General features: G+C 34.8%; 2 protein-coding genes across 8 annotated transcripts in view; one reads left to right on the top strand and one right to left on the bottom strand.

Moving 5' to 3' along the window:
* LOC126780356 (uncharacterized) overlaps positions 1-27,138 on the top strand; it is a 200,185-nt gene that overhangs the window by 48,577 nt on the left and 124,470 nt on the right. The gene's annotated exons all lie outside the window — the stretch shown is intronic.
* Positions 1-27,138, bottom strand: part of LOC126780349 (protein furry) — a 132,041-nt gene that overhangs the window by 7,755 nt on the left and 97,148 nt on the right. For 3 of the 6 annotated variants that reach the window (XM_050504753.1, XM_050504756.1, XM_050504755.1), the window contains 22 exons: positions 26,617-26,731; positions 23,284-23,456; positions 23,017-23,133; positions 21,925-22,094; positions 19,027-19,122; positions 18,352-18,540; positions 18,027-18,193; positions 16,802-17,060; positions 16,030-16,152; positions 14,950-15,053; positions 14,542-14,754; positions 14,071-14,268; positions 13,767-13,946; positions 12,788-12,916; positions 11,614-11,745; positions 11,116-11,260; positions 10,571-10,728; positions 9,830-9,904; positions 6,570-6,743; positions 6,219-6,365; positions 5,794-5,941; positions 5,400-5,593 (listed from right to left, as the gene is read on the bottom strand). In XM_050504753.1, the coding sequence (XP_050360710.1) occupies positions 5,400-5,593; positions 5,794-5,941; positions 6,219-6,365; positions 6,570-6,743; positions 9,830-9,904; positions 10,571-10,728; positions 11,116-11,260; positions 11,614-11,745; positions 12,788-12,916; positions 13,767-13,946; positions 14,071-14,268; positions 14,542-14,754; positions 14,950-15,053; positions 16,030-16,152; positions 16,802-17,060; positions 18,027-18,193; positions 18,352-18,540; positions 19,027-19,122; positions 21,925-22,094; positions 23,017-23,133; positions 23,284-23,456; positions 26,617-26,731 (3,406 nt within the window). Of the gene's footprint in view, positions 1-5,399; positions 5,594-5,793; positions 5,942-6,218; positions 6,366-6,569; positions 6,744-9,393; positions 9,656-9,829; positions 9,905-10,570; positions 10,729-11,115; positions 11,261-11,613; positions 11,746-12,787; positions 12,917-13,766; positions 13,947-14,070; positions 14,269-14,541; positions 14,755-14,949; positions 15,054-16,029; positions 16,153-16,801; positions 17,061-18,026; positions 18,194-18,351; positions 18,541-19,026; positions 19,123-21,924; positions 22,095-23,016; positions 23,134-23,283; positions 23,457-26,616; positions 26,732-27,138 lie in introns of those variants that run through there. The other 3 variants (XM_050504754.1, XM_050504757.1, XM_050504759.1) reach the window with 3 other exon arrangements.

The raw sequence follows: 27,138 nt of genomic DNA, 5'->3' as shown, positions 1-27,138 counted from the left end.
AACAGCAGTACTTGATATTGTTGTGTTCCGGTTTGAAGGGTGAGTGAGACAATCTAATTACAGGCACAAGGGACATAACATCTTAATTCTCAAGGTTGGTGGCGCATTGGCGATGTAAGCGACGGTTAACATTTCTTACAGTGCCAATATCTATGGGCGTTGGTGACCACTTACCATCAGGTGGCCCATATGTTCTTCCGCCTTCTTATTCTATATAAAAAAAAACTAACAATATGCCACAAAATTATCACAACACAAACTTAAAATACAAATAAAATCCACATATTTTCTTCAACACACACAAAAAACATTTCTATTTCAGATAAACTAGATAATTTTAACCTATGTAGGTACTACGGAAGAAATTAAGAATATAATTTGTAATCTCAACGGTAAACTGTAGTTAAGGAATTGATGAAATGTCAGCAAAGGTCATAAAGTCCATTAATTTATTGGTACGTGAAAATCTGCATTAATAAGTGTATGGAAGATGGTATCATATAGGACAGCTTAAAGATCGCCAAAGTAACTCGTATACATAAGGCATCAGCTGTCAGCTGTAGTTGATTTAGACACAAACATTTAAGAAAATATGGATCAAAAATATTGTATTAGGTATGTTTATAGATCTGTAACTATCACATATTGGCATTTTGGTATTAGCAATACTATTTTTTTTTATTTATCATTCTCCTGATCAATCTGGATTTCGGAACACAGTACAATTAATGTTCTTACTTAAAATCCTGCGATAATATTCTGCTTGGATTGAATAAAAAGACTAAATTTTACTTTACCTTAAATATTATCATTTCATATTTACACGTAACATGCAAATGCAGTTTATATGAATTTTATAAAACAAAAGATTGAGTCCACGATATAGTTCAGAATTTCAATAAACTTATATATTCCCTTATATAAACATTGTATGTACATAAAAATAAAAGTTTCGGCTGGAGCAGTATAATGTATTAATGACGTGATTTTATTATCATTATGAATATGTTATATAAATATATAATATAATAATGTTTACCTCTTTGTTTATATTTTTCTTAACATAAAACCGTTTTTTTTTCTGTAATTTTGTCTCAGTTATTTTATTAAATAAATCATTATTATTATAATTTAGTTATATAGCGATTGAAACTCTTAATAATAGTCTTAATAAAAATCTTAATAATTCATAAAGCTTAGCATTGCTTACAATGCCATTCAAACGCAGGTCCGATCTCTCAGGTGTGTTCCATTGTCGTCTATTTGGACAATGCGAGGGGGGAATAGTGTATGTGTCTTTACTCACATACACACCTCTATTAGACAATACCTCATGTGTAACCCTCGAAATTGGGGATTTAATTTAATTTGCATACAGACAGTTCCTGTTTGTATTTGATGGGAAACTAACTCAAAGTAATGGTGATACGTAACTAAAAACTACCGTTTCATTTTACTGTCATAGAATTCAACATGAAAATGAATTAATAAATTTAATTATTATAAAATATTAATTCAACGCATTGAATTAATTAATTACGGAAACAATAATTTTAATTTAGGTTTGTGTGCCTATTTAATTTGTGACGTCATGCGAAAACGTTAACTGCTACTATTAGAGTTAAACAAAGGAGAGTAATAATCAACTTCGTCAAGTTCCTTGAACGTAAAGCACATGCTTACACGTGCACATACTTAGATATATAAGTAGGTACTAATATATATTGTAAACTAAAATAGATTTCATAATCAATAAATTTTTTTTTTTTGTGTTTAAGTGACAAAACGTGTTATTACAAACATTGTTTAATTAGCAAAGTATAAAAAAACTTATAACTACTATTTTCTACCGTAAACCACAACTAGTGTGCAATGTGCGGATCTTAAGGTTTTTACGTTTTTTTTTATTATAATTCAGTACATATTATTATTATTGTGAAGCTAAAGTAATTATTAAAAATTGGCTACTAGGACTAGATTATGAACAAACTGAACCGTTGTTGCTATAATATTTTGTGAAACAAATTACACACATACACACGCACACAAACACACACACACCAATACACACATGAAAACACACACATCCACATGACACTCCACTCTAGTATACAGCAAGAAATAATTATTTATCATTTATTTTTTATTTACTTAGAACGATATGTCACTAAAATAAGAGAAAGGACACTGATTTCTGTAAAACAGGTCTTTGAGTCTAGCTCAGAAATCAGGGACTTCATTATAATTTGCTACTTTTTATGTGAATAAAGATTAATATTATTATTATATAACTATTACTCGTTTTGCCTTTGTTCATTTTATTGTTGTCGACGCAATTCATAGAATAGGAATACCCGGGCTCTTGCGGCCGGCAGTGGATTGGTCGCCGTAAACGCACGGTATTGATTGATGCGTACAACTAAGTTTCCCTTTGACGGTACATACGCCGCCCACGGGTTGAGGTGGGATGGTGTATTCTAATTTGCGCGAATAATATCCGTTACTTATATAATTATGTTTAATCGAGAGGTTAATCCGATATCCTTTGACACAAAGACCAACCGTTTTAATTTTGTAATGTTATATACGGGGCTAAACTTTCTCAAAGTATATCGTAATAAGATTTTAGCATATTATATTTAAGCAGACATTGTTATAAGTGTAATTTGTATGTATGAATGTTCAACTGCGGAAATTAGTTCGCGTGAATTGCTTTCCAAAATTTTACCTCCATTTCTACTTGTTATTCTAATCTAATATTAAATATCACTAAAATAATTAACTAAAATAAACCGAGATGAGCCAGATGAGAGATGAGATGACCCAGTGGTAAGAACGCGTGAATCTTAACCGATGATCGTGGGTTCAAACCCGGAAAACCACTGAATTTTCATGTGCTTAATTTGTGATTATATATATATAATTCATCTCGAGCTTGACAGTGAAGGAAAACATCGTGAGGAAACCTGCATGTGTCTAATTTCATTGAAATTATGCCACATGTGTATTCCACCAATCCGCATTGTAGCAGCGTGATGGAATAAGCTCTAAACCTTCTCCTCAAAAAGGGAGAGGTGGCCTTAGCCTAGCAGTGGGATATTCACAGGCTGTTACTGTACTGTACTGTACTAAAATAATTGTACAACCATAAATCTCTAAAATAATGCAGTAACTAAACAAGCGTAAAAAATATACAGTAACAAACAAGTAACAACGTCTCGCAAGCATCGACGCGACGCGAATGCGCGTTTCTCAGTTCCGAAAAGTCGTATCCTATTCTGATCGCGCGCGGTTTACCCAACCTATCATCCCCATTACATTTTATATCGTATATAAAACTAGTTTCGCCGTGTTCAAAGCCACAGAATGAGTTAATCCTGAATTTGTAAATACAGCTCTAACAAAAACACTACATTGGAGTTTTTTTTTATAGACGAACTGTACGCTTTTTATGCACGAAAAAAATATCATAAAACCCGGGTCTGTCATTTTTTATGTTTACCATACAACCATACCACCATAAGTATTGGGTAGTGACCACTTACCATCAGGTGGTTCATTTCCTAGCCCGCCTACGTATTTCATACCAACAAACAAACTGCACACGAGTCGACGTCACGTAACAAGTTTCAACATGTTCACAATACTTGACTTTTGTTTTGTTAAAATTAGATTATAAGGAGATCGGATTAAAGAGAGACCGTAAAACCGACTGCACATTTTCCATACACAGATTATATAATTTTATTTTGTCTCATTCGAAAACTACAGTAGTATAAATTTTAATATTTATAAAGATTACGAAAAGCAAACAAACACCACAAAGTCCTTTTTGTACCAACTTAAATCAAATCAAATAAACACGCAATAGCCAGTAAATGTCCCACAGCTGACAAAACTCCTCCTTAATAATATAATAATAATAATAATAATATCCTTTTTCGGACATTTTTCACACACGGTCATCTGATCCCAAATTAAGCTTGTATGAAGCTTGTGCTATGGAAACCAGACAACTGATATACTACACATACTACTTTTCTTTTGTAAATACATACTTATATAGATAATTACACCCAGACTCAGGACAAACAGACATGGTCATGCACACAAATGTCTGTCCTGGGTGGGAATCAAACCCACAATCTTCGGCGTGAAAGGCAAGTATCTACCAACCACGCCAACCGGCTCGTCAGGCCTTAAGGCTCTTAGCTCTTAAGGAGCTATAAAGCTCAACGCCTCCTCTATTTATTTCATTCTCACATGATACGTTACAAAAAAAACGGAAAAATATTATTGTTTGCGATGTGAATTTTCATTCTAACTAAAACGTTTTAGAAAACAAACTGGAAGGACGGTGGAATTTGTTTTACAGATTGAAATAGAATTCAAACCATTAAGGGATAATTGGCCCCTCTCGATTTATCGTTTATCCGAGCGTATAGAGAATTAGTTCGAAAGCCTTTTTATTTTATATGTTTTATTAGGATCTGACTCATGATAGCACGTGACATTAATTAGTTAACCAAACCGTGAATAATTTCAAGTTACAATTGCTTATAAACGGTGTTTTGAAAAGCAAGAATAAATTACACTTCTGTATTGGTTATGAATAAGGAATTTGATTGGGGATTCGATTTTATCATCGATTTTGTGATTTTTTTTATATAGAATAGGAAGACGGACAAGCATATGGGCCACCTGATGGTAAGTGGTCACCAAACGCCCTTAGACATTGGCATTGTAAGAAATGTCAACCATCGCTTACATAGCCAATGCGCCACCAACCTTGGGAACTAAGATTTTATGTCCCTTGTGCCTGTAATTACACTGGCTCACTCACCCTTCAAACCGGAACACAACAATATCAAGTACTGCTGTTTTACGGTAGTATATCTGATGAGCGGGTGGCACCTACCCAGACGAGCTTGCACAAAGCCCTACCACCAGTTATTTAGATTTAACGTATTACGATATTTAGAGTACCATCATGTAAATGTAACACTGTTGGGTTTTCTCTCTTCTTGAGAAGGTTTAGAGTTTATTCCACCATGTAGCTCTAATGCGGGTTGTTGAATACGTATAGATCAAGGATTTTTAGGCAACACGTGCAGGTTTCCTTACGATATTTTCCTTCGCCGTCGAGCACGAGATGAATTTTAAACGAAAGTGTAATGTGATATTTTATTCGAAGATTAAAAATGTTTGAAGCATAGTCAATATTAATGTTTAACTGAAATTTTAAGGTGATGACGTTTAAAACGATACGATATAAATTAACATCGTCGCTTGTGTCGAACAAACATTACAATATGGTGTTCATGTTGACTTTACCGTCACTTTTCATTATTCATTCGAATATTAAAACAGTTTCCACTAAATTTGTAATATTAAATTACCTTGAGTACTGTATGCAGTCGGTGCACGAGAGACATCGGTGGCAGGTGTGCCGCGTGCCGTAGCAGCGCCGCCACCGAGCTGCGCCATGCGTCGCGTACCACCGTACTGGCACCCGTCGCCACCAGCCCGACAGACGTCGTTACCACCGCGCTAACCACCGCGGTCGGCACTGGTGTCACGTCGCCACGTTCTCCTGTGGTACAAAATGATTCCGATCATTAATGTTGTACAATTTTAATTTAATCGTATCGTTATTTATTTTTTAATCGTCAGCTTTACACCAGCACCTCGGACAAATTATCAGTTGAAAATAAAGAAAATACTTTTTTATAAAATTCATGCTTTTAATGTTATTCAAAACTTGTTTTAAAGTATAATAGAGAGTGATCTCACCATCAGGTTCGCCGCTGGAGGCGCTGGAGAGCGAATGCGCACGCGCACGTAAAGCAAGCTCGTGCGCAGACCCAGCGTCACCGTCTCCGCCTTCAACTCGTCCTCCTTCTTCCCATCCACCTTCCTCATCAGAAGAGTCCTCTTGACCCTGCATTCAACATATAATTTCTTTACTGTTTATATATTTAGAATACCGCATTTTAATTTGTTAATTTTGTTTAAAACATTAATTGACATTAATTATAATTTTGGCATTATGGTTTATTCAATATAGTCACTTAATAAAGTATTTAGTTGATACGAGGCAGTATAAGAGGTTTGCAAAAGAAATGACGTTATGACATTATTGGTATTGCACTCCTGAAGCAAACGTCACGGAAGGAAACATTGAAATTGTATGTGATCGTAGTGAATATGTTACTCACAGTTTTCGTGTGATGCTGGTGATCATTGTGCTCCTGCTGCTTGCTGCGTTGCGGCGGTGGACTGCGCTCGGGAGCTACGCCCTCTTCGCGTTCTTCGCTAAGCAGACGACGACGGACGCCCCAATTGAAGTTGTCAGAGCTCTCGCCCTGATTGACGACAACACCAATAGTTACTTCAGGCCGCTCGGCATAAATATTTACTCGTAAACACTAATTTTATAATTATAAAATATTTAGTTATTTACTCATAAATATTTTGTCTAGACTTTGCTATTATTACTTTTTTATAAAAGCTAAATAAGTAAGAATTAAATTTGAATAATTAGAAATTGTTTTATTAGGTATAAATACCTCGATACTCTCACTCTCGTACTCCAAAAAATCAAAGTCTTTGAAGACTCCAAAATGGTCCGTGGGCGGAGCGCCGCCAGACGGCTCGTTTCCAGGCGTTCCTGACACCTCCTCCAGGGAAGATGCCATGGAGGACTCTCGCTCCAACAACTCCGAACTCTGACTGAAGATAACCTGGCAAACATTATTAAGATAAACTAGAAAAATAAGCCGATTAAAATTTAAAGAAAACACATGAAATGTAACGTAATGCTGTGAACCAAAAAATGAAAACGTGAGATTAAAAAAAATTAACCCAACTTATTAACAATTGCGTTATCGTTGTAAACCATATTATTGGAGAAAATATATTTGACGTATGACGAAGTTATAAAAACACACACACAAACATATTCATGGTTTATTTAGTCGAATCCGTCACTTTTAATTCTGATGACACATCGCGTTATATTATAATTAATGTACTTTGCGTACAGATAAATCTCTTCTTGAACATATTGGTCATTACAATTGTCATAACAAACAACGCTCAAATTAAAAAAAACAAAACAATTAGCGCCAATTAATAAGTTGGTATCAATCAATTAATCCTTTTAAAGTAAAGCAATAATTTATTCTGTAGTATTAATTACTTTTTTAATCTTTGTTTAAATGGATGCTTTTTTAATGTGTTCTACTTGAAACTTATAAAAACGTGTATATTTGAGTGCATTGTGACTTGTTGATATTAATTCATTGATAAGTTAAATATATTATATAATAACATGACATTATAAGTTATATCGGGAAAAGGGGATAAATATAATATTTGGATTTATATTATACCTGGTTATAGCTATGCCGTGGGTAGATCACACTGAAGCAACTATAGCAAACAATATTTTATGGCAAACGTTTCACAAACACACATCTGTATATGTAGCGGGCACGGGTAGCATACTGGGTGTCTGACCAAATATATCCACAACATAACTTAATATTTCCTAATTTTCTACTACCACCGCAAACATATAAAGGCGATAATGTATAGATATATTTACAAAATAAGTAATTATTGTCAACTAATTAAATTATAAATTTAACAAAACAATGAGAAAATAAATATATGCGGCGACGAAACGAAGTACCTACTTAACCTATAAACTTTTAACTTACAAAGTTATTTACAAACCGAAAACAAATATTTAAGTAAGTATGAGTATTTTCAAACAAACCACTCAATACCTGTTTAAATATGTCAAAACTATAAAAAATACTAAAAACTGTCTATGATCTTATCTCGATATATTCAATAAGAATTAATGATTATAAAAACGACTTCACAATATTTTCAATTCATTTTCAACAAATTTGATTACCATACAAAAGGTTATAAGTAAGTAAGTCAACCTTAAGAGATAGATATATGCTATCGTGGACTTTTTTTAGAACTTTTCAAGGTGAAAAAATCCGTCACATATGATTGTTACGCAACTTAAGTTCGCAAAAGGAATATTTTTTTCTCGTTTTTGCAACATTTTTCATTGATGCCCCGCTCCTATTGGTCGTAGCGGGATGTTAGATAGCCTATAGTTTTCCTCAATAAGGCTCCAACATTAAAAAAAAAAATTCAATCGAATTGAACCAGCGCTTCCTGAAATTAGCGCGTTCAACCAAACAAACTCATCAGCTTTATAATATTAGTATAGATAAAAAAGGGTTTTTAGTGAGTTAAATAATTTTGCTTATTCTTAATATTTTGGAATAAGAAAAATGTGTTTGGTCATTTACAATTAAGAACGACGTGGATGACGGGGGCAACAGAGCTACAGCATCGTAGATGGGAAGACATTTATAAAATAAATTTTGGTTCAACCCGTTTAGGTCACTATAAAATATATTAAATCAAGCAACAGGCATCGCTGTAAGTTCACTGATAAAAAAAACGCCGTAATATACTTTTTTCAAACCAGAATGACGCTTAATACTTTAAAATCACTTCCATACAACCATTTATCCTTTACCTATAACTTACGGGCGATCGAAGCGGCGAGCAATAGCTAGTTAAATTATACAATATATTATATATTACAATATATATAATTATACAATCTATAAAATAAATTGAATGTGTATTGCATATATTGTCACTTTTTTTTTTATTATGTCATATGCATAGTTTTTTTAATAAGCTACTTCCCTAATCTTACAAAATATATTACAAACGAGTAGAGTACACATGACAATAGGCCAGAAGTTTACCAGGTCCCTGTTACCAGGGAGCGCCATGCATCTCCGACGTACGTGCGTTCGCTGCAAATAACTCAATGCTCAATCCAAAGGAAACAGAGCGGCAATCGGTACAATTTACATATCCGCGTGGGTGCGTTTAACCGACGTATGACCAGCGCAAGCAGAACCATATTTAATGAGGCAGATCATATAGATCTAAGCTCAACTTACATTGGACGAATCTAAATCTCCAAGAACAAACTATTGCGTTAAAATTAATAATTAAAAATCTCTCGATAATATCTTCCTCATAAATCTTCCATGTAAAGACAGCGATCAGTTAAATTTTTATTATATATATGTATAATAGATTTATTAACTCAACAATAAGCCTTGTTAATACTACAATTATATATATATGCATTTTCAACTTACTGCTAACATTGCCATACTGGTAATCAGAACTTTATTTTATTTAAACAGTCGAAATAGTGTAACAAACTAATCCTTATCTAGATAAGCATTGATTAAGGCTAAACCTATTTACTTAAAAAAAAATAACACAAACTTAACCAACTAGACGGTAACTAGCATACATTTATAAAGATGAAGATGAAGACAATAATTGTTTCCAGGACGCGGTCAGTAAACACCCAGTACGTGAAATGCTATGACGAGAGGCAGTACGTTTTGAGATGAGAAGCGTTAAGCTGAATGACAATCGTCTCCCAACGTTCAAGTCATGGGTCGTTCGGGGCGACATAAGAATGACGTCACCGTTATCTATAACACAGCGTGGTGTCGTGCGGTAAGCGTATGTTTAAAACAGTATGTATCGGCGTTACCTTTGAACATAAAGTGGTAATTAAATCGTCCTATACGCAGCCATGGATAGAAATATCAATTTTATTATATTTTGAATAACGTCATCTCGAGCACATTATCGCTGGGCGCACGAGAACTAAGTACACATCATGCTTTGTACAAGTTTCTTAATTATAATTAAATTATATTATACATTATAATTATAAAGTGTGCTATTTGCTTACAGATGGACTCTTCGGCAGTCCAACCCGCTGGCCGCACGTGGTCAGGAGATTCACGAGGCATTCGCGGACGCGACTCTGTGGGACAAATAGTAATCATTATTGTAAACTTTTACTGGTGGTAGGGCTTCGTGCAAGCTCGACTGGGTAGGTATCACCCACTCATCAGATATTCTACCGCAAAACAGCAGTACTTGATATTATTTTGTTACGGTTTGAAGGGTGAGTGAGCCAATGTAATTACAGGCACGAGGGACATACAATCTTAGTTCCCAAGGTTGGTGGCGCATTGGCTATGTAAGCGATGGTTGACATTTCTTACAATGCCAATGTCTAATGGCTTATGTCTAACGAAAATCTATGTAACTGCTTAGTAGTTTAAGATGCTTCAATAGTGAGAATCATTTCGATAATATATAGTTGAACTATTATTGTAAACTATCTTTCATTATTCTCAATCAATTGCAACTTTCATATAATAATTTTAGTATTGTTCTTTCTAGGACCCATTTGTTTAATTTATATAACTATACATAAAGCCCGTTTATCTCAGTCTGTGGGTGTCTTGATACCATGGAACATCACGGACCCGATTCACGAGCGAAAACCCTCAAAGCAAAAAAAAAGTTTGCCAAAATACATTTCACGCAATCATATAAACGCATAATCATAAGATATTCTTGTATAAAAATTTCTTACAACTCCTTAACGAGGTAAGGGTGAGATGTAAAAAGAGAAGTTCACCTGCGACATCCAAGGTCGTTTCCAGCCGGAAGCGAGCGCGTCTGCGGGAGAGAGCGAGAGAGAACGACGCGGTGAGGCCGCGCTATGAGGTTGAGTAGCGTTTGCACAACTCATCTCAGCTCCCACGACGGTGGACGCAGAGCCTGTCATTGATGAACCTAACATAAAATATATTATAAATTCAATTTGAAAACAAATTATCATAGCATAATACTGACTTGAAATTTCTAATATACGAGTGCTAGTAACTAACACTGTTTGTACTGGATATTCTGTCAAAGTGAACAAAGAAGACTGATGCATCGCTATATTTAATTAATAATTAATTAATTTGGGAATTTATTTATTTCTTATTAATTTATATTATAATATTTTACTATATACTGATTTATATTTTTTTAATAAATTTGTTGGTAAGCATTATTCAAACCGTGTAAGCAAGACAAATATATATAAACAACATAACGAACATCATTATTAAAACTTTTTTAAAAGAAATATTTTATGTAAAGACAATGTCGATGGAAAGTGTCCTATAAAATAACCTTTGTCAGGAGTAACGCTAGAGGCGTTAGAGAGCGAGCTGGGTCCTGTGGCAGGATGACTGCCACTCTTCGGTAAGTATTTGCGACCAATCACTGGCGTTTGGGAGAGGTCGAAAGTAAAATCCATTGTACGACCCGGAAGTTCCTGTGAACGAATTAATTTATTTTTTACAAGAATGACACAATGATTTAATAAGATAATGTTATTAACGCAAATCAAATATCACAAAGTTCAGTTCTTTTTATTTTGTAGGAAAATTTGCCTGAATGGCGCACTTATTTTAACTTCTTATTTTTTTAAATTATATTAAATTTGTAACGTGATATAAATACTTGTATTCAGTAGAATCATCTTAAAATTTATAATTAATAACCAAGCAGATATAAAACGACAATGATAATATTTGTTTGTATGATAACAACTGTTTTTGGCAAATGTTATTTTATTAGCGTGATATATTATTCAATACGACATCATAAATAATTATTCATTAGTACCTTTTTCCCGTGTAAGTCGGCATCCAGTACAGAGGACGCGTGGTCCCAGTGTGGTGGTACAACGAGCGTAGAACAACGGGTCACCACCAGTTTCAAGATCTTCATAGCTTCTTTATAATTGTTACCGTCTTGCTGCACGCCAGGATTATGTAATGAAGATGAAACATGATTAATCATTAGATTTACATATCGGTAATTATTTGTAATTATAATAACTGTCCGAATGGATTCGAATAGGCTGTATATGCACTTAAAAAGAATTTCGTCCGAACATTATTTTTTAGAAAGATTCGCCAATTCCGCGTAATTTACAGTGGATACCTCATTTTGTCTATCCAATGGGTATTATTTATAATAAAATACATGGTTTGTAAGTCAGTCGAAAGTATTATGATAATAAAGTATAACTTAAAAAAATTTATAGTTTCGATCATGTTTTATTTACAGATTATTATTCGTATCAGCGAGAAATTATATTATAGGAATACTCAGGTTATGAACTAACGACGTGACATTAAACATTAAGGAAAAATTTAAATTATGACTAAATTGCAAGATTATTTTTTCAATTTTTTCAATACAATAATAGATATTGCAATGAAATGTAAATTTTATACGTGCTTTGGTGCAAAGACGAATTGCGACATAAAAATTATAAACGACAATTTCTTATTTTGTTTTCTAAATTATGAATATAAAGCGTGTTTAGTTAATTACTGAACACGGTTTTGCATCAGCAACGTGTCACTTGAAAGTTAATCAGAATATAAAACACACAAAAGAGGCAGTAACTTTTCAGGCACATACATTAAAAGATTAAAGGTACAAAATCGAGCGTACATTTAAAATTAACTTCGTATAGATACTTTATATATGTATAATGTATAACTTTTGCGTCAGTAAAATTATGATCGAAATCAAATTCGAGAAAACTTTAAACATTTACGATATTTATTTTTATATCTAACTTTTATTTCAACTTTCTTTGCAAATATGTCAGTTTTTATAAATATTCCCAAAATATTTTATTACTGATTTTGACAATGAAATTTCAAAATATTGATTAAAAATTAAGATGCTGTACCATCTTCGCGAACTCGACTAGATATCGAGTATATGTTGAGCGCTTATGTTATTTATTTATTGTATCTGGTAGTAGAAGTGTTGTACTCACGTCGATAAACTTCGCAACAGCACGCAACAGGTCCGCATTGACCGGCTGAGCGGCTGGCGCGTTCAATTCCACGTAGTAGAGCATGCAGTGCAGGATCGAAAGCACGTGAAGCTGTAGGGTCACGGAACCCTGGGAAATTACACGTTTTCGATTGGTTAATGTTAATTATAAACATTAATATCATCTGGCAGTTGTTCTTACCATTTGTATAAAAATACTTTAAGACGAGAAATGTTCTAGACGTTTTTAATTTATGGGATATCAAAAAAAATCTTATTCATATATATGTATATGTCCTCCAGACCGATTTCGGCCACGGCAACCAATCTCAAGAGAGGTTAGCCTACTCTCTCCCTCTCTATTCCCTAACTCCATAATCCGATGGGACGGCAATCCGACATAATCGGAAAGAGTTCAGACGCAGGACACAGGAGTGTACACAATTCCAGACTGGGCTGCTACTGAAATTGTTTCGACAAAACAACCTAATAACTATTTTTTAATAATTGGCCCGATTGGCCGACCCTGGGATTTCAACTGAGGACCTCGGGGTCTGCGTTATTAATGTATAAAAAAAATCTTACAACATATAATCTGTCGTATCGTATCTTTACAGCACATTATGAAGTAAATCTTATTTATGTGTTTGTTTTTTATTTTCATACAAACAAAAACTAATAATTCGATTGATATAAACTTTCATATTATTTTAGTTTAGACTTTCACGATGGATGTAGATAGGTATTTAGTAGTATACGTAGCATATTCTTTGAGAATTAGCTCACAAAATCTATGCAGGGGAAAAGAATATTGTCGGTCGGAGTGCTTTTCGAGCGAACACTACGAAGACTATAGCTATAGCGGATACACGAAGACTGAATATAAATAAAATAAAAGTCACGGCGCGACCGCGAGCGCGAGCGGCGGGCGGAGGAGATAGCTTAGTTCGAAACTCATTTGTTGATATATCAAAGCTTACTTTCTCCAGGACTTCAACAAGGAACGCCAGCATCTGGAGCGAGAGGTGCGAGTACGTATCCCACAGGTATTTGACCACGCACTTGGTCCACTGGAAGCTCTCCTTGCTGAAGGTCCTCCGGGAGTACAGCGTCATCACCGTGCCGAGGTTCTCTAACTTTTTACTCTTTTCGGCTGTAAACTGTAAGAAATGAATATTATAAAAAAAACTATATTAATTTAATTAATAACTTGGAATAGTATTAAGCTTTTAATTTTAATCAATTCTTTATATAGAAATTATTTATTTCTATGATTCCATATACCTGTGCAATGTGACAAGCTGCGCGTACGCAGAGTTCATTTGCTTCCTCATAGTGTAATAACATGTAAGGCAACAATGCCACTACGGTCATGGGGAAGGCAAGTGATTGCGTGGGGTCGATGACCGGCAGTTCCAGGAGTGGGATCATATCCACCAAGACGCCAACCACCGGCTCGTACGTATTCGGGTGGGTGCAACCCTGGCGAGGTAAGACAGAAGTCAGATAGCAGTCGCTATGGACCAAGGTCAATTGAAAGCAGTTTATTTAACAAAACCGACAAGTGTATAATTTAATATTTCCAAGAAATTACCAAGTACTTTAAGAATATTACTCAAAAAAAAAAAAACTTTTTTCACAAGCTGTATGTAGTTAATAAATTATACCTATTAACATGCAGCTTCGTTTAAAAGTTAATCTGAAAACTATCAACCTCATATTTGCTAAAAAACACTAAATAAACAAAAAACTAACCTTTAGCAGCAGCGAGTGTAGCGATGATGGTCCATGCGTTCCGTGGGCCTGCGTTCGATCCAGGCGCTCCCTAGCATCTGGTCGGTCCAGGGGTAGACGAGCCATAACTCTTGATAGAAGTCTCACTCCAAGTAGAAATTCATGCTCGTAGTCAGATTCAAGAAGTGAAGCTCCGACCCAAAATAATGTCGCTAGGATCGTCAACTTATCGTCCTAACAAAATTTTTTTATTCGTATTTGTACAAAATAAATATAAAATATATAATTAAAATTATAACATAAAATAAGTTCCTTTCTTGATATTATCGAATTTTGTCAAATTACATTTGTCTGACATTAAAATGCTGCCCAAACTGCTTAAAAAAATACCTTGCGTAAAATGTAAAAAAAAAAAAGCAATCAACAAACCTGTGTCGCGGTGTCACCCAACAATTTAAGAGATTGTGCAGAACGCGAGCGACATAAATTCGAGCATACGCCCTTTGTCGATTCGCAGGGTCGGGTTCGTGGTTCTGTGGTGTGGTACAAAATAAATTATATCGTAACTTCCAGAACTGTAAGTTTATTCACTTTTAGTAGTAGGTATTAAGATTTTGATGGGCATGGATAAGACCTACTCTTATGCCATGACGGCAAACAGCATATCGCTATCTTATGTTCCCTCTCCATCGTCACTCAGATAGCGGGGAGGAGTAGACTCTCTTGCATGCGTAGCGCGTATACAATATACTATGTCGCTATATGTTATTACAATTAATTGGTTTTCTTGAATTATAAATTCTATTCATGGCCATTTATTTTGATTTTTTGACAACCAGATATCGAAATCGTGTTAAAATTGATCAGTTAAAATAAGAAGTTCAACTGGAAAGTATACTTTGTTTAGCGAATAATTATACTGAGTGTACAACAAGCAGACCTAAGCAAATTTCAGACCCGGCGCCCATTTTGACTAGAAATCTGTAAAATAAATTAATTGCGTGCTAGAGTATTGTTGTGAGTTTATATGAGTATGTGCGTGCGCGTATTGATGTGTGCGTGTTTTTCCAATAACAGGTGCAATCTGCCTTGCTTCACTTTCAAGTGAAATAACGAACTAGAACAACGAAGCAGTTAATGATGATGTCCTCCTGACTGATTTCGCCGACGGCGGCTAATTTCAAAACATTAGCCAGCTGCGCAGGGCATATTATACTGCACAAGTGTGTGCGCAAACACAGGTGTACTCTCCATTCCTTCACTCTTATAATCCGATGGGAAGGCAATCCAACACGACCGGAAAGAGTTCGGGCGCAGGACCAACGGCTTTACGTGCTTTCCGAGGCACGAGTGTGTATACTACACACTTCCAATTCCCAGATTCCGGGCTGCTATCCAGCCCCTCGGGAACCCAGGACCTCAGGATCTGCAGCCTTATATCTAGCCACTAGACCAACGAGCCAGTCAAAGCAGTTAATACGCGCATGTTTATTGATATAGTGCTTTTACCGTGCGGTTGCTTCTCCGCGGTGGGAGGAGCGTTGCTCTTGCGAACGCAGTACGATACTGAGTAGCTCGTACTGCGCGTGTGGTTGCTTACGCATCCGACACACACGCCCGGCGATCTCTTACCTACAACACGACAGCCTTGTTAAATATACGATTATTCTAACCATGATGAACCTAGTATGTTATCATAGACGCACTAAAACCGACAGTAGACCAGGATATACGTCGTCGGAAGAGCATAGACTTGGCCTAGTTCAGGCGCTTGTACTCAGTGAATAAGTACGTAATGTATCTATAATTTAAGAACAATAAATGTATACAATATTGTTTGTTAATTACAGATAAATAAAGGTACCTTTACTTATCTTAAACACGTGGTTGAAATTTGACACTGAAATCATCACGTCACGTTCTTTGATGGTGAGAAGCACGTGAAAATCTGTTTGTCGCGTGAGTAATTTTGATGCTTGCAGAACGAGAGATACGGCTTTTGAGTTTAAGATCTATCTTTGTGTCGCTTTACTCGTTTCCAAGTAGCTGACTATTGCTCCTAGTTCATTTTTTTCATTTCATTCATATCTTTCATTCTTTTATGTCACGTTAACGAATAAATTATTTCGTAATCCTCATTTAAAAGTTTTACTTTTATTTGATGTATTTATTTATTTTATATGATGATGTAAATATGTAACTTCTTTAAATGTTGAAGCATATGTACTATATTTTGTAGTGTAATATATCATTTTTAGTTAAGTATTTTGTATTAACTTACCCGCCGTGTATACGTTTCCATTTGGCTGTGGTCCGCCATCTTTGTTGTTCAAGTTGGGCGTGCTCTTGAATATGTCACGCATGTAGTCTAGAGGCCTGAAGTTCGACTCCAGCGAGTCGACGGCCGCCTCTAATGTGAGGAGAAGTTCAGTCACATAGCCCTGCATGTCCTCTCCCTGTTCAGCGACAGTTTCCACCAAACGGGATAGAATGTCGGATACCATCCGGCCAGTCATGGCCACGCCGATGAAACGAAATACCTGTAAAAGTATTATCTTTGTAATTTCGTCCCTAATTATATAAAATTCTCGCAATAGTATTAATAGTAAAATGTTGTGAAAAGACATAACCCAATAAAAAATTTAAAAAAAATGAACTTTGTACCAACTCTTAGGGTCCTCAACCAACTAAACTCAACTTTCTGACATCGTCCATGAATCTTTTTTAATAACTGAATTGTAGACAGATTATTTTCGCGCCCGTAGATATAAGCCAAAAAAATCCATAAGTTTCTGTATAAGTACCAATTTCCATTTCAAATAATAACTTTTAGAGAGCTTTGTACCAACATTAGCGCGCGACTATATAATAACACTGTGTCCTCCCAAACGACTTCGGCCAATCTCAACGGAGACTAGACCTAGACCTAGACTAGACTAGACCCGAATATGCGCAAATACAAGTACAATCTCTATTCTTGGATACGGCAATCCAACACGATCGGATTTCAGAAGCGAGATCAGCGGATTAACGTGTTTTGCAAGGCATTAGCAAAATCACAGTCAACTTTCCAACCATGCGATGCCACTGAGAATATACCGACAGAAAAACTCAATCACTTTTTATTTGACGAAAAGGATTCGAGTCCAGGACTTTAAGGTTTGCAACCGTTATGGTAGAAAATAGATCAACGAGGCATACTTCTTGATAGTTTCAACTCTATTTCACTTCGCACTTAAAAACAAACATATACGAGAAATATAACTATTTTAAAACACAATTTATAAAACGCATGCATAAAATTAAATACATTAACGGCATACTCATTAATTATAAATAATCTTTAAATGTGTTAATAACGTAGATAAATTGAACGTATTTCGAGCTGTATACGCATATTGCACGAAATGAAACTAATTGACATTGATTAATCAGTACTATCTACGAATTTATTAACTTATTTTATACAATGCGTTCTTAATGATAAATAACGAAATCCTCTGTACCTGTAAAGATCTTCCCGCGTAGTGTCGGGAAGGGCACGATAGACCTAACTGCAATGCAGTCTGAGCCCAGCGCTCCGATATGAGCGCGTGGGGCAGAGACTCGCGGAAAATCCGAAGTGCGTGACGAAGGAGCGTCGACATCTGTTGGCAACTGCGGAGACTCCACACTAAACGATAAACATATACATTAAAGAAACACGTAGAGTTGATCTATCAGTGGTGCTCTGAAATGGTAAATAAAGCTTCTTATGGAAATCAATCACCAAGATGGTAAAATGCGGGTGAACTGAAGGTACAACGGAAGTAACGGGCCATATTTTTTCACCTTTAGCAGTAATGTCTTCATATTGCCACAGCGGCATGTGTGTCGGTCTACTCGCCAAGTAATGGACCATTGACTTGATGACGTCAGCTATTGGTAGCTCTGCTGGCGGTGCTTCCGGCTCAGCTTCGGGTTCCTGTTCCGCTTCGCCTGTCACTATTACAGGTAGCGATGGATAATTGTCTATTTCACCTGTGTGAGTTAAAAAAACAATTGTACAATTTTACTTTTCATTATTTAAGACACGTGCACCAAACGCAAAAAGCTACGTGACGCGTAGAGGTCTCTTTGTTTTGTTTGAGTGATTGGTTGTTTCAGACATCGTCGATCTTTAAAATATGTCATTAGTGCCTTTCAATGATACTAATAAAGTAATTGCATTCAAATGACCAAGTGCTGGGTAAAGATTTAATCTCTTAAAGAGAAGTTTCGGAGATTCTTTTAGCATGTTGTTCCAGTTAGGGATGGTAGACGTACGTGAGGCAGAATATCATCCGATACATGCCGGTTTCCTATGGATATTTTCCTTCACCGCACATCACCGAGGTGCATTATAAATACAAAGTGATCACGTAGTTATATCAACATAATCATTCATTTTATATAATTTAATGTATAGTGACAAATTTAGTATCGCTGATCGTTGACAATTATCATCAAAGGCTAATAATACTTTACCTTCGGGGGTGACTTGCGGGTCGGAGGACAGCGAGCGCACGTGCGAGCGCGGCGAGTGGGCGCACTGAGGGAAGTTGTCGAACACTGCATCTGGTTCTGTTACAACGTATGTAAATGATACCACGTTAAAAGTTACGTGAATAACGAAAAAGACTTTAACGCGAAGAACATGTTAAGACGACAATGAAGCTCTTAAGAACTATTTTGATGGCATAGCATTTTTTTAATATATGCTTAGAAAAGTTATCATCCCTTTCTCTCAAATGTAATGAATTTGAGGGAGGTAGTATAGTATATTAAAAAAGAAAGAGACGTTTTGTAATTTTATTTTATTCTCAACCCCTCCATTCCGCGGACTTTTGAACGTCCCCTCGTATTTCTGCAGTTTGATTGTAAAGCTTCCGGACCGAACATTTCCCCTCCGACTAAGTTAATACAGTAAGCTATTTCTCGCAAATTTGTCAAAACATAAACATAATTAACTATGTAAATGCCCGTCGTGACATTATTAAGAAACGTAATTTTAGGTCCTTACATATGAAATTAGCGTTTTGTCGTACTGACCACTTTAATCTGAAATATCTCCTTTGGTCAAGAATTCCTCGCTCCAACAGATTACCATTTTTTCCGGAATTTGGACAACTTCTTACAAGGAAAAAAATTTAATTCCGATGCGGCAGTCTAAGCCGCCTTCAAAGAGGTTATTGATTCTCGTCCCCATGGTTTTTGTAGTAAAGGTATCAATGAACTACCTATGAGATAGCAAAAGTGCATAGACAATAACGGTGCATTTTTGATTAATTAAATATATTTTACAAAAAAAAAATTGACTTTATATTCCTCCCGTACAAAACGCCAGTTTCATATGTAAGGACTTAATATTATTGGTTAGCATAACACTATTTTTACATACAAAAAATATATATTTATCGCGTTGCTTATACATTTTCAGTCCTTTGTAAATATCATATTTGTTAGATTCCATGCAAATATAATTTATAGTCTTCAAATATTATTCCCTCCCTTCACTTCGCGCTCGAAGCTCGAGCTCTCGGAAATCCGGTCATTTCAAGTTACCTTCGTTCGAATCGACTATATTATCAATAATAAGATAACGTTCTTTTGAATTTGTTTGTTTACATAATATACCTAAATTATTAAACGGGCGTGATTGCCCGGACTTGCAACTCTTCGGTTAAGATTCAAGCGTTCTGAGCCATCCCGACTCATGGTATATTATTAAATTAATTAAAATGTACGTAACGTGATTATAAAAAGATCCACGTTTTTTAAGTTCAATCTCCCAAGTGAAATAATTAGTGAGATGTTAAAACAAAATAATGCAAAATAATACCATTACAAGTTGAACAGACTCTGTAAATAAATATTTGTGTTACTTTACTGTTTAATTATTTTGTCGTTGAAACGTTTTATTTTAAATAATTTATTGTGACGTTGACATGATTATTCAGATACAATATACGTAATATTAGTACATACGTATATTAATACAACGAAAGCGTGACCAAGTATATTTTATTTTACATCGCTGCTTTAACTTCAATGGTCAGTCGCTTTGTCTATCCGCAATGAAATTCAGACGAGAGAAAAATTACTGAAATGTTGGAAATTTCACGGTACGGGTCGATTTATGCGGGTAAAGATTTTCATGGTAATAATATTTTCAATTCAATAGATTTCATAAATTGATACCAGACCTTTGATACAAATAATTAATACTTAGGTAGTATGAGAAGGTAGGCTTCTCTTACTAAGTAGGTAGGTATTAAGATTTAAAAAAAATTATAAATGGAAATATTATAATAGTTTTATTATTATTTGAATATTATATTAACTTTTTTAACAACTATATTTTTCCTTATAAATCATTTGCAAATGCAAACGCGTTACAATGTCTTTTTGTATATTACTTGTAATAAATGATTCGATTCGACTTGCCCCTATTGTACATTGACGGTGCAATCATCATCATATCAAAAACTGTGCTAAGTTTCGGCTCCATTGGTCAAACGGTATCGAAGTCTATTTATCTCAAAGAGATATCTCAACACCCATTCGTACACATTACGTAATAGGTTATTCTCGGTATGTGCTTTGTGCCGAAGCGACTACGTTTATTATACATATATTATACTTCAATGACATCGATTAAAAAATAAATTATTTCATATATTTTTTTGGGGAGTTTTTTTTTTTTGAATAATGAAAAAATAATAATGTTAAATAAAATTCATTAACACACCTTTTCACTTACTGTTATTATATTATTCGATTCCATATAAGACTGCAAATATTTTAAAAGGATTTCGTTTCGCCGTGTTCGCCATTAAACGGCCCGTATGACGTCCTCGTAGATAGCGAAAATGTCACGTCCGTTTTCCACGTTGCGGCATCTAGCCTACTCTTTTAAATTATGACCAAAATGGCTTCATACAAATACGCAAGTCGCCCAAGAGCATATTAGCACGTATCCAGCCGCAAAACATTATCAATCAATTTGAACCTGTTCCGTGAACGTATGGGATTTAGGTCGGCGCTGATAACAGGGTTAACTTTTACTTAGTTATTGCAAAGCTGGGTCACCTAGTTTGATTAGGTCCGGCGTATCGTTAATGGCACGGATCGCGCACCAGCCTCGGTTTAATGCATTACATTATGTGACTTTGTGTGTTATATCTGCATGTTAATTATGATTTCGGTTATTGTTGTATATAGATAAATGAATATTAACATATTCATATTAACAGTTATTTATTTATCACTAAATCATTATGGCTAAAAATATTTGAAACAAAATAAAAAAATATATATTAATATATTGTATAAAAATATATACGCCTATATAATGATTAGTAAATATATTACTTAATGACTTACCAGTGAAATTATGCGGTACGAGTGGTAAGGGTGGTGGTGGTAGACCGAGACCCAGCTGGGCTGATCGAGCAGCCAGCAGCACTCGCGCGATGGTCAGGTGATCGTGGTGAGCTGCCACGGCTACCAACAGATTCAGTAGCAGCTGCCGGCAGTGCTGATGGACTATCCACCTACGACAGACTTAACTATTAATCTTTTGGTATACAGTGAAAGCATTTTTATAATATTTTATCTTTTAATAAGCACGTGGGCCTCTTGATGTTAAGTGAATATTTCGTATTTCATGATTATATATTTCATTACAAAAATATGTATTGCTAATTAATGTTATACTTTGATCTTTATATCTCTATATAGGCTCTTTACAATTTACTTCCATTATAAAAGATCGAATTAAAGAACATAAAACCAATAATTTCTAAACGTAATATTTCAATTTGTATAGAATGTCAAATAAAAAAAAATGGTTTACTTAGAAATATCATTCAAACATAAAATTCGACACCAATAACATTAACATAATCCGGTATTATATACGTCGTAATTACGTAAAAAGTATACAAGAAAATATCATAAAAATTATATTTAGATAATTATAATATTCGATACGTTTTCATATCAAATAAAAGAAATAAAGTGAATATGTTGTGAATATGTCTAGTCGTCGAAGCCACATTTTCACTATCATCTGTATTTACAATACAGTGAAATTGTATGTATAATTGTATTGTAAATACAGATGACATTCGACGTTTCATTATTTACAAATATATAAAGCACATTTCAATAAACATAAATAGCCTTTCTGGTTGATCTACTTTCACGTGAATCAACACTGCAAACTCTCGCCTGTACGGTCACTCGATGCGGAATTTATTTGTACAGTCTACAGTTAAGGGCTGTAGATGAATTTGTAAAACTTGGATATACAATTTACATTTAAAAATATTATTACAGGGTCGGTAGCGATAATATTATTTGTTTCTTAGTTGTACAGTTTTTATCTAGTAAGTCAAGTAACGTAATCATATATATGTATATATAATATATAAAGTTCTAAGCTAAGTTAATTCTATAAAACGTGTAACTTGCCTGGTATGGTCCATGCCGAGGAACACTATGTGCAGCATGAGCGGCACATGTATGGACCAGTCCAGCTCCACGCCGTCCAATACCACATCGCAGAGAAGCATAACCGCCACGTTGCACCTTTTTTAGTAAATTGTAGTGTCATTTTTATTCCTTAGTTTTAATATTTTTATAGCAATTATTGAGAATTATAATTGTATAAGAACAGCTAAGCTACCTTGATTTTGTTACAATAATGAAGTCGTCTACGATAGAATTATAATTATGTACCTGTGAAACCCAGATACTGGTTGGTTTGTGTCGGGTAGGTATTCAGTGAGGAGGGCAAAGAAGCCTCCGTACTCCGGCATGGGTAGAGGCCGCGGCTGCAAGGAGTCAACGCGGGCTTCCTGCGGGGTACTGGGAGCGCTAACAGGGCCTCCAGAATCACCGCACATACCCGTCTGTGATCGAATTATAATATTTATTTTTTATCGAAAGTAAATCGACTGAATTATATTATCAATACAAAATCACGGACGTAAATAGTAGGTAGGCAGTCTACGTGATTACCACGTACATTGTTTTGGTATTATTAGGGGAATTAAATTTTATCATTCATATAAAAATTACTTGATTGATAGTTATTATTTAAAAAACAGTGTATATTCTACGAATACGAGTTCTAGTTTTGAACTAAATATAATGTATTTTGTACCATAATTTCCCGTATACTTGAACAGAATTTACACCCTCGGGGTCACATGTTATCATAATTCGAAATACAACGTTTTCATGATAGTAGAATTAATATCAAAATCATGATTTGATATAGAAGCATTAGACTTGCTTAATTAATTATCAATACAGTGACAGCCTGTTAATTTTCCACTGCTGGGCTAAGGCCTCCTTTCCATTTTGAGGAAAAGGTTTGGAGCTTATTCCACCACGCTGCTCCAATGCAGGTTGGTAGAATACACATGTGGCAGAATTTCCTTTTTATGTTTTCCTTCATCGTCAAGCACGAGATGAATTATAAACACAAATTAAGCACATGAATATTCAGTGGCGCTTGCCCGGGTTTGAACCCACGATCATCAGTTAAGATTCACGCGTTCTAACCACTGAGCCATCTCGGCTCAATAATATACAACAAATTCGAAATGAAAGATTTTAATAAAATTCATAATTTGACGAGCCGGTTGGCGTGGTTGGTAGAACACTTGCCTTTCACGCCGAAGGTTATGGGTTCGATTCCCACCCAGGACAGACATTTGTGTGCATGAACATGTATGTTTGTCCTGAGTCTGGGTGTAATTATCTATATAAGTATGTATTTACAAAAAAAAAAGTAGTATATGTAGTATATCAATTGTCTGGTTTCCATAGCACAAGCTTTGTACAAGCTTAATTTGGGATCAGATGGCCGTGTGTGAAAAATGTCCCAGGATATTATAATTATTATTATAATCAAAATCAATTAAGTATTTATTTAAATATTCATTAAGCATTACTCATATTTCACACCGAACATGTAGTAAATATGAACATTATATAAAAGGTCGTCTGGAAAGTTCGCCTCGGTTTTCGGTAGGCTGCGTAATTTCAGGTCGGAATATGTCAGATGCATTAAAGCAATCGGTATACTCACATTCTGAAAAACGCTTCGGCAGACAATTTCATATGTACTGTTTGAAAATAGGCGCGAACTTTCCGAACATTATAATTATTTAAACGACCAATGCCGATTTTAAAATGATGACAAGGATTATATGAAATAATAATTTCTGCACTAACTAAAGAAAAATATTATTATTAAAATTTAAAATTTTAAAAATTCATATGATATAAATTTTTAGATTTAAACAGTGGACCTCTAGTCCATAAATAATAATTTCTGCACTAACTAAAGAAAAAAAATTATTATTAAAATTTAAAATTTTAAAAATTCATATGATATAAATTTTTAGATTTAAACAGTGGACTAGAGAAATCATCAATTCGGTCTACGAAAAGCTATCATGTCGAGTATAATATGAAGAGAGTACCAAATAATATGAGATAAAAAAGAATTTTATAATTTACTTTTTTAAGTATTTTAAATTTCGTCTCAAGATTATATTTACATCTCGTACGCGTCTCATACAAAACTTGAATTTTTGTTATACGTTTTTGCAAAACGTACATTTAGAACATAGCTTTATCACTCGCTGTACCACGTTTCATTATGAATAATTAATAGTAAGGATCATTTTAATAAATCTTGAACACTTTTAGTTAAAAAAAATATGCTTATTATGCGAATTTGTTGTATATGCAAAGTTTTGTAAAGCCTAGGTGACCCAGGGAGTAGAGTACGTGGATTACGTGTTCGAGTTCAATCGGGCACATGTGTGTTTAATTTGTATTTACAATGCATACATCTCATACCTATATACCGTTATAAGTACAGCGTCTTAAGAAAATCTGCATATGTCGAATATAATTTTGTATATATATATATTCACCAACGTCCACTGAATATGGTAAAATAAGCTCCGAAGATTTCTTGAGAGAAGTGGAGCCCAACAGTGGGTTTGAACTTTTTTGTCTTAATTATTATTTGAATAGTATAGTATGTATATCAACGATCAAAAATCAATTTAAAAAATAAATAAATATATATGTATATAAAATATGTTCACATTAAAAAAATATGAAGAAAACTAGTCCCGTTCGACGATAATTTATTTTTATAACCAACAATAACGTCACCTTCAGGACTTTTCTTAGTTTTACTGTAGTTTGTCCGCAAATTGCCTATTTGTACCGGCACAGTGGTTTCAACATTTTACACGTATGTATCTGTATTCGATATCTTTCAGTCTATTTTTATTTTTACCTGACTTTGTCACGACTACCATCGATCCAATTATATTTATATAGGATCATGTACGTTCGACAAGGTTTGTATTTTTGTTTTCTCATTGTCATATGTACGAGTATATGTCTAAGAGTTATTACATTGAATATAAACATAAATTAATAGCAAAGTTAAGTTTAAAAATTCATACATGAACATACGAAAACAAACGAGAATGACACGTTACATCGTGACAGAGTATTTGAAACTGGAAAGTGTAGAATGTCAAAGGACGCTTATTAAAATGCACTACGCGTCAAAAGTTTTCGCGTATCGCATCGATGTAGCGCCACAACAAAGCCCGCCACGCGGGTGCGCGCGACGAATATGTATGTACATAGACACTTTAACGAATATATTGTTACTCGGTTTTATTGTTTTGATTCACAGATAAGACCCTTTGTTTGTGATAACGTTTCTAGTATATTTTCAGCTTGACTATAAATCAATTTACAAATAGGCAAATTCAGTTCTTTCCTTACTTTAATTTTTCCTGTTCGTCAACCGATTTTCTTTTTTTAACTATTGACAAAATATAAGAATTAGAAAAAAATTTGAATTGAATGATATTTAAAAAATATATAGGTATAACTGTTATTATAACTATCGAAGATGCCGTAGAGCCTTCTCGTCGTCGTCGTCGTCGTCGTCTACAAGCTGAGCAACCGTCTTGCTTAAGGGTGACGTTGCTCTAGTAGTGCTGTAAGAGGAGAGGTACTTGCCGGCGTAGCGTCTCCGTCGGAGGGAGGTGTGGGGTCGTCGTCGGCGGGCGGCGTGGGGCACGGCGGTGCAGACGGGCGCTTGTCTTGAATACGGGGCATTTCCGTTTTAGCGCTGCTGGTAGATATATTCTTATTGTTTATGTGGAAATTATTTTAACTCTATATTATAAGTTAATTTATTATAACGATTAAAACACTATTAAATAAACTTTAAAGACAGTAAGCATATAGTATGATATAAATTTAGTATTAAATGATCTATCACACTCCATTAGTATAACATAAATATTTTCTTGCACTCAGAGTTAGAAAAATCTGTAAGACAGTTTGCGGACTTATAGGATTCGTCAATATTTCCACCAAAACTAACATAATAAAATAAAGTAATTTGGCGTCGCAAGTTTCGCGGTAGACTCGAGGGCACTCCTTCACTCACTTAGGACACACCTTGGAATGGTTTATCCCTGACCGTGTTATGAAGCATACTACACTACACGGATAAATCGGTAGGTACAATTATAT

This window comes from Nymphalis io, chromosome Z (genome assembly GCF_905147045.1).
Source record: "Nymphalis io chromosome Z, ilAglIoxx1.1, whole genome shotgun sequence".
NCBI lineage: Eukaryota > Metazoa > Arthropoda > Insecta > Lepidoptera > Nymphalidae > Nymphalis > Nymphalis io.
Note: the sequence above shows the minus strand (reverse complement) of the source record. Positions and strands in the feature narration are given on the sequence as shown.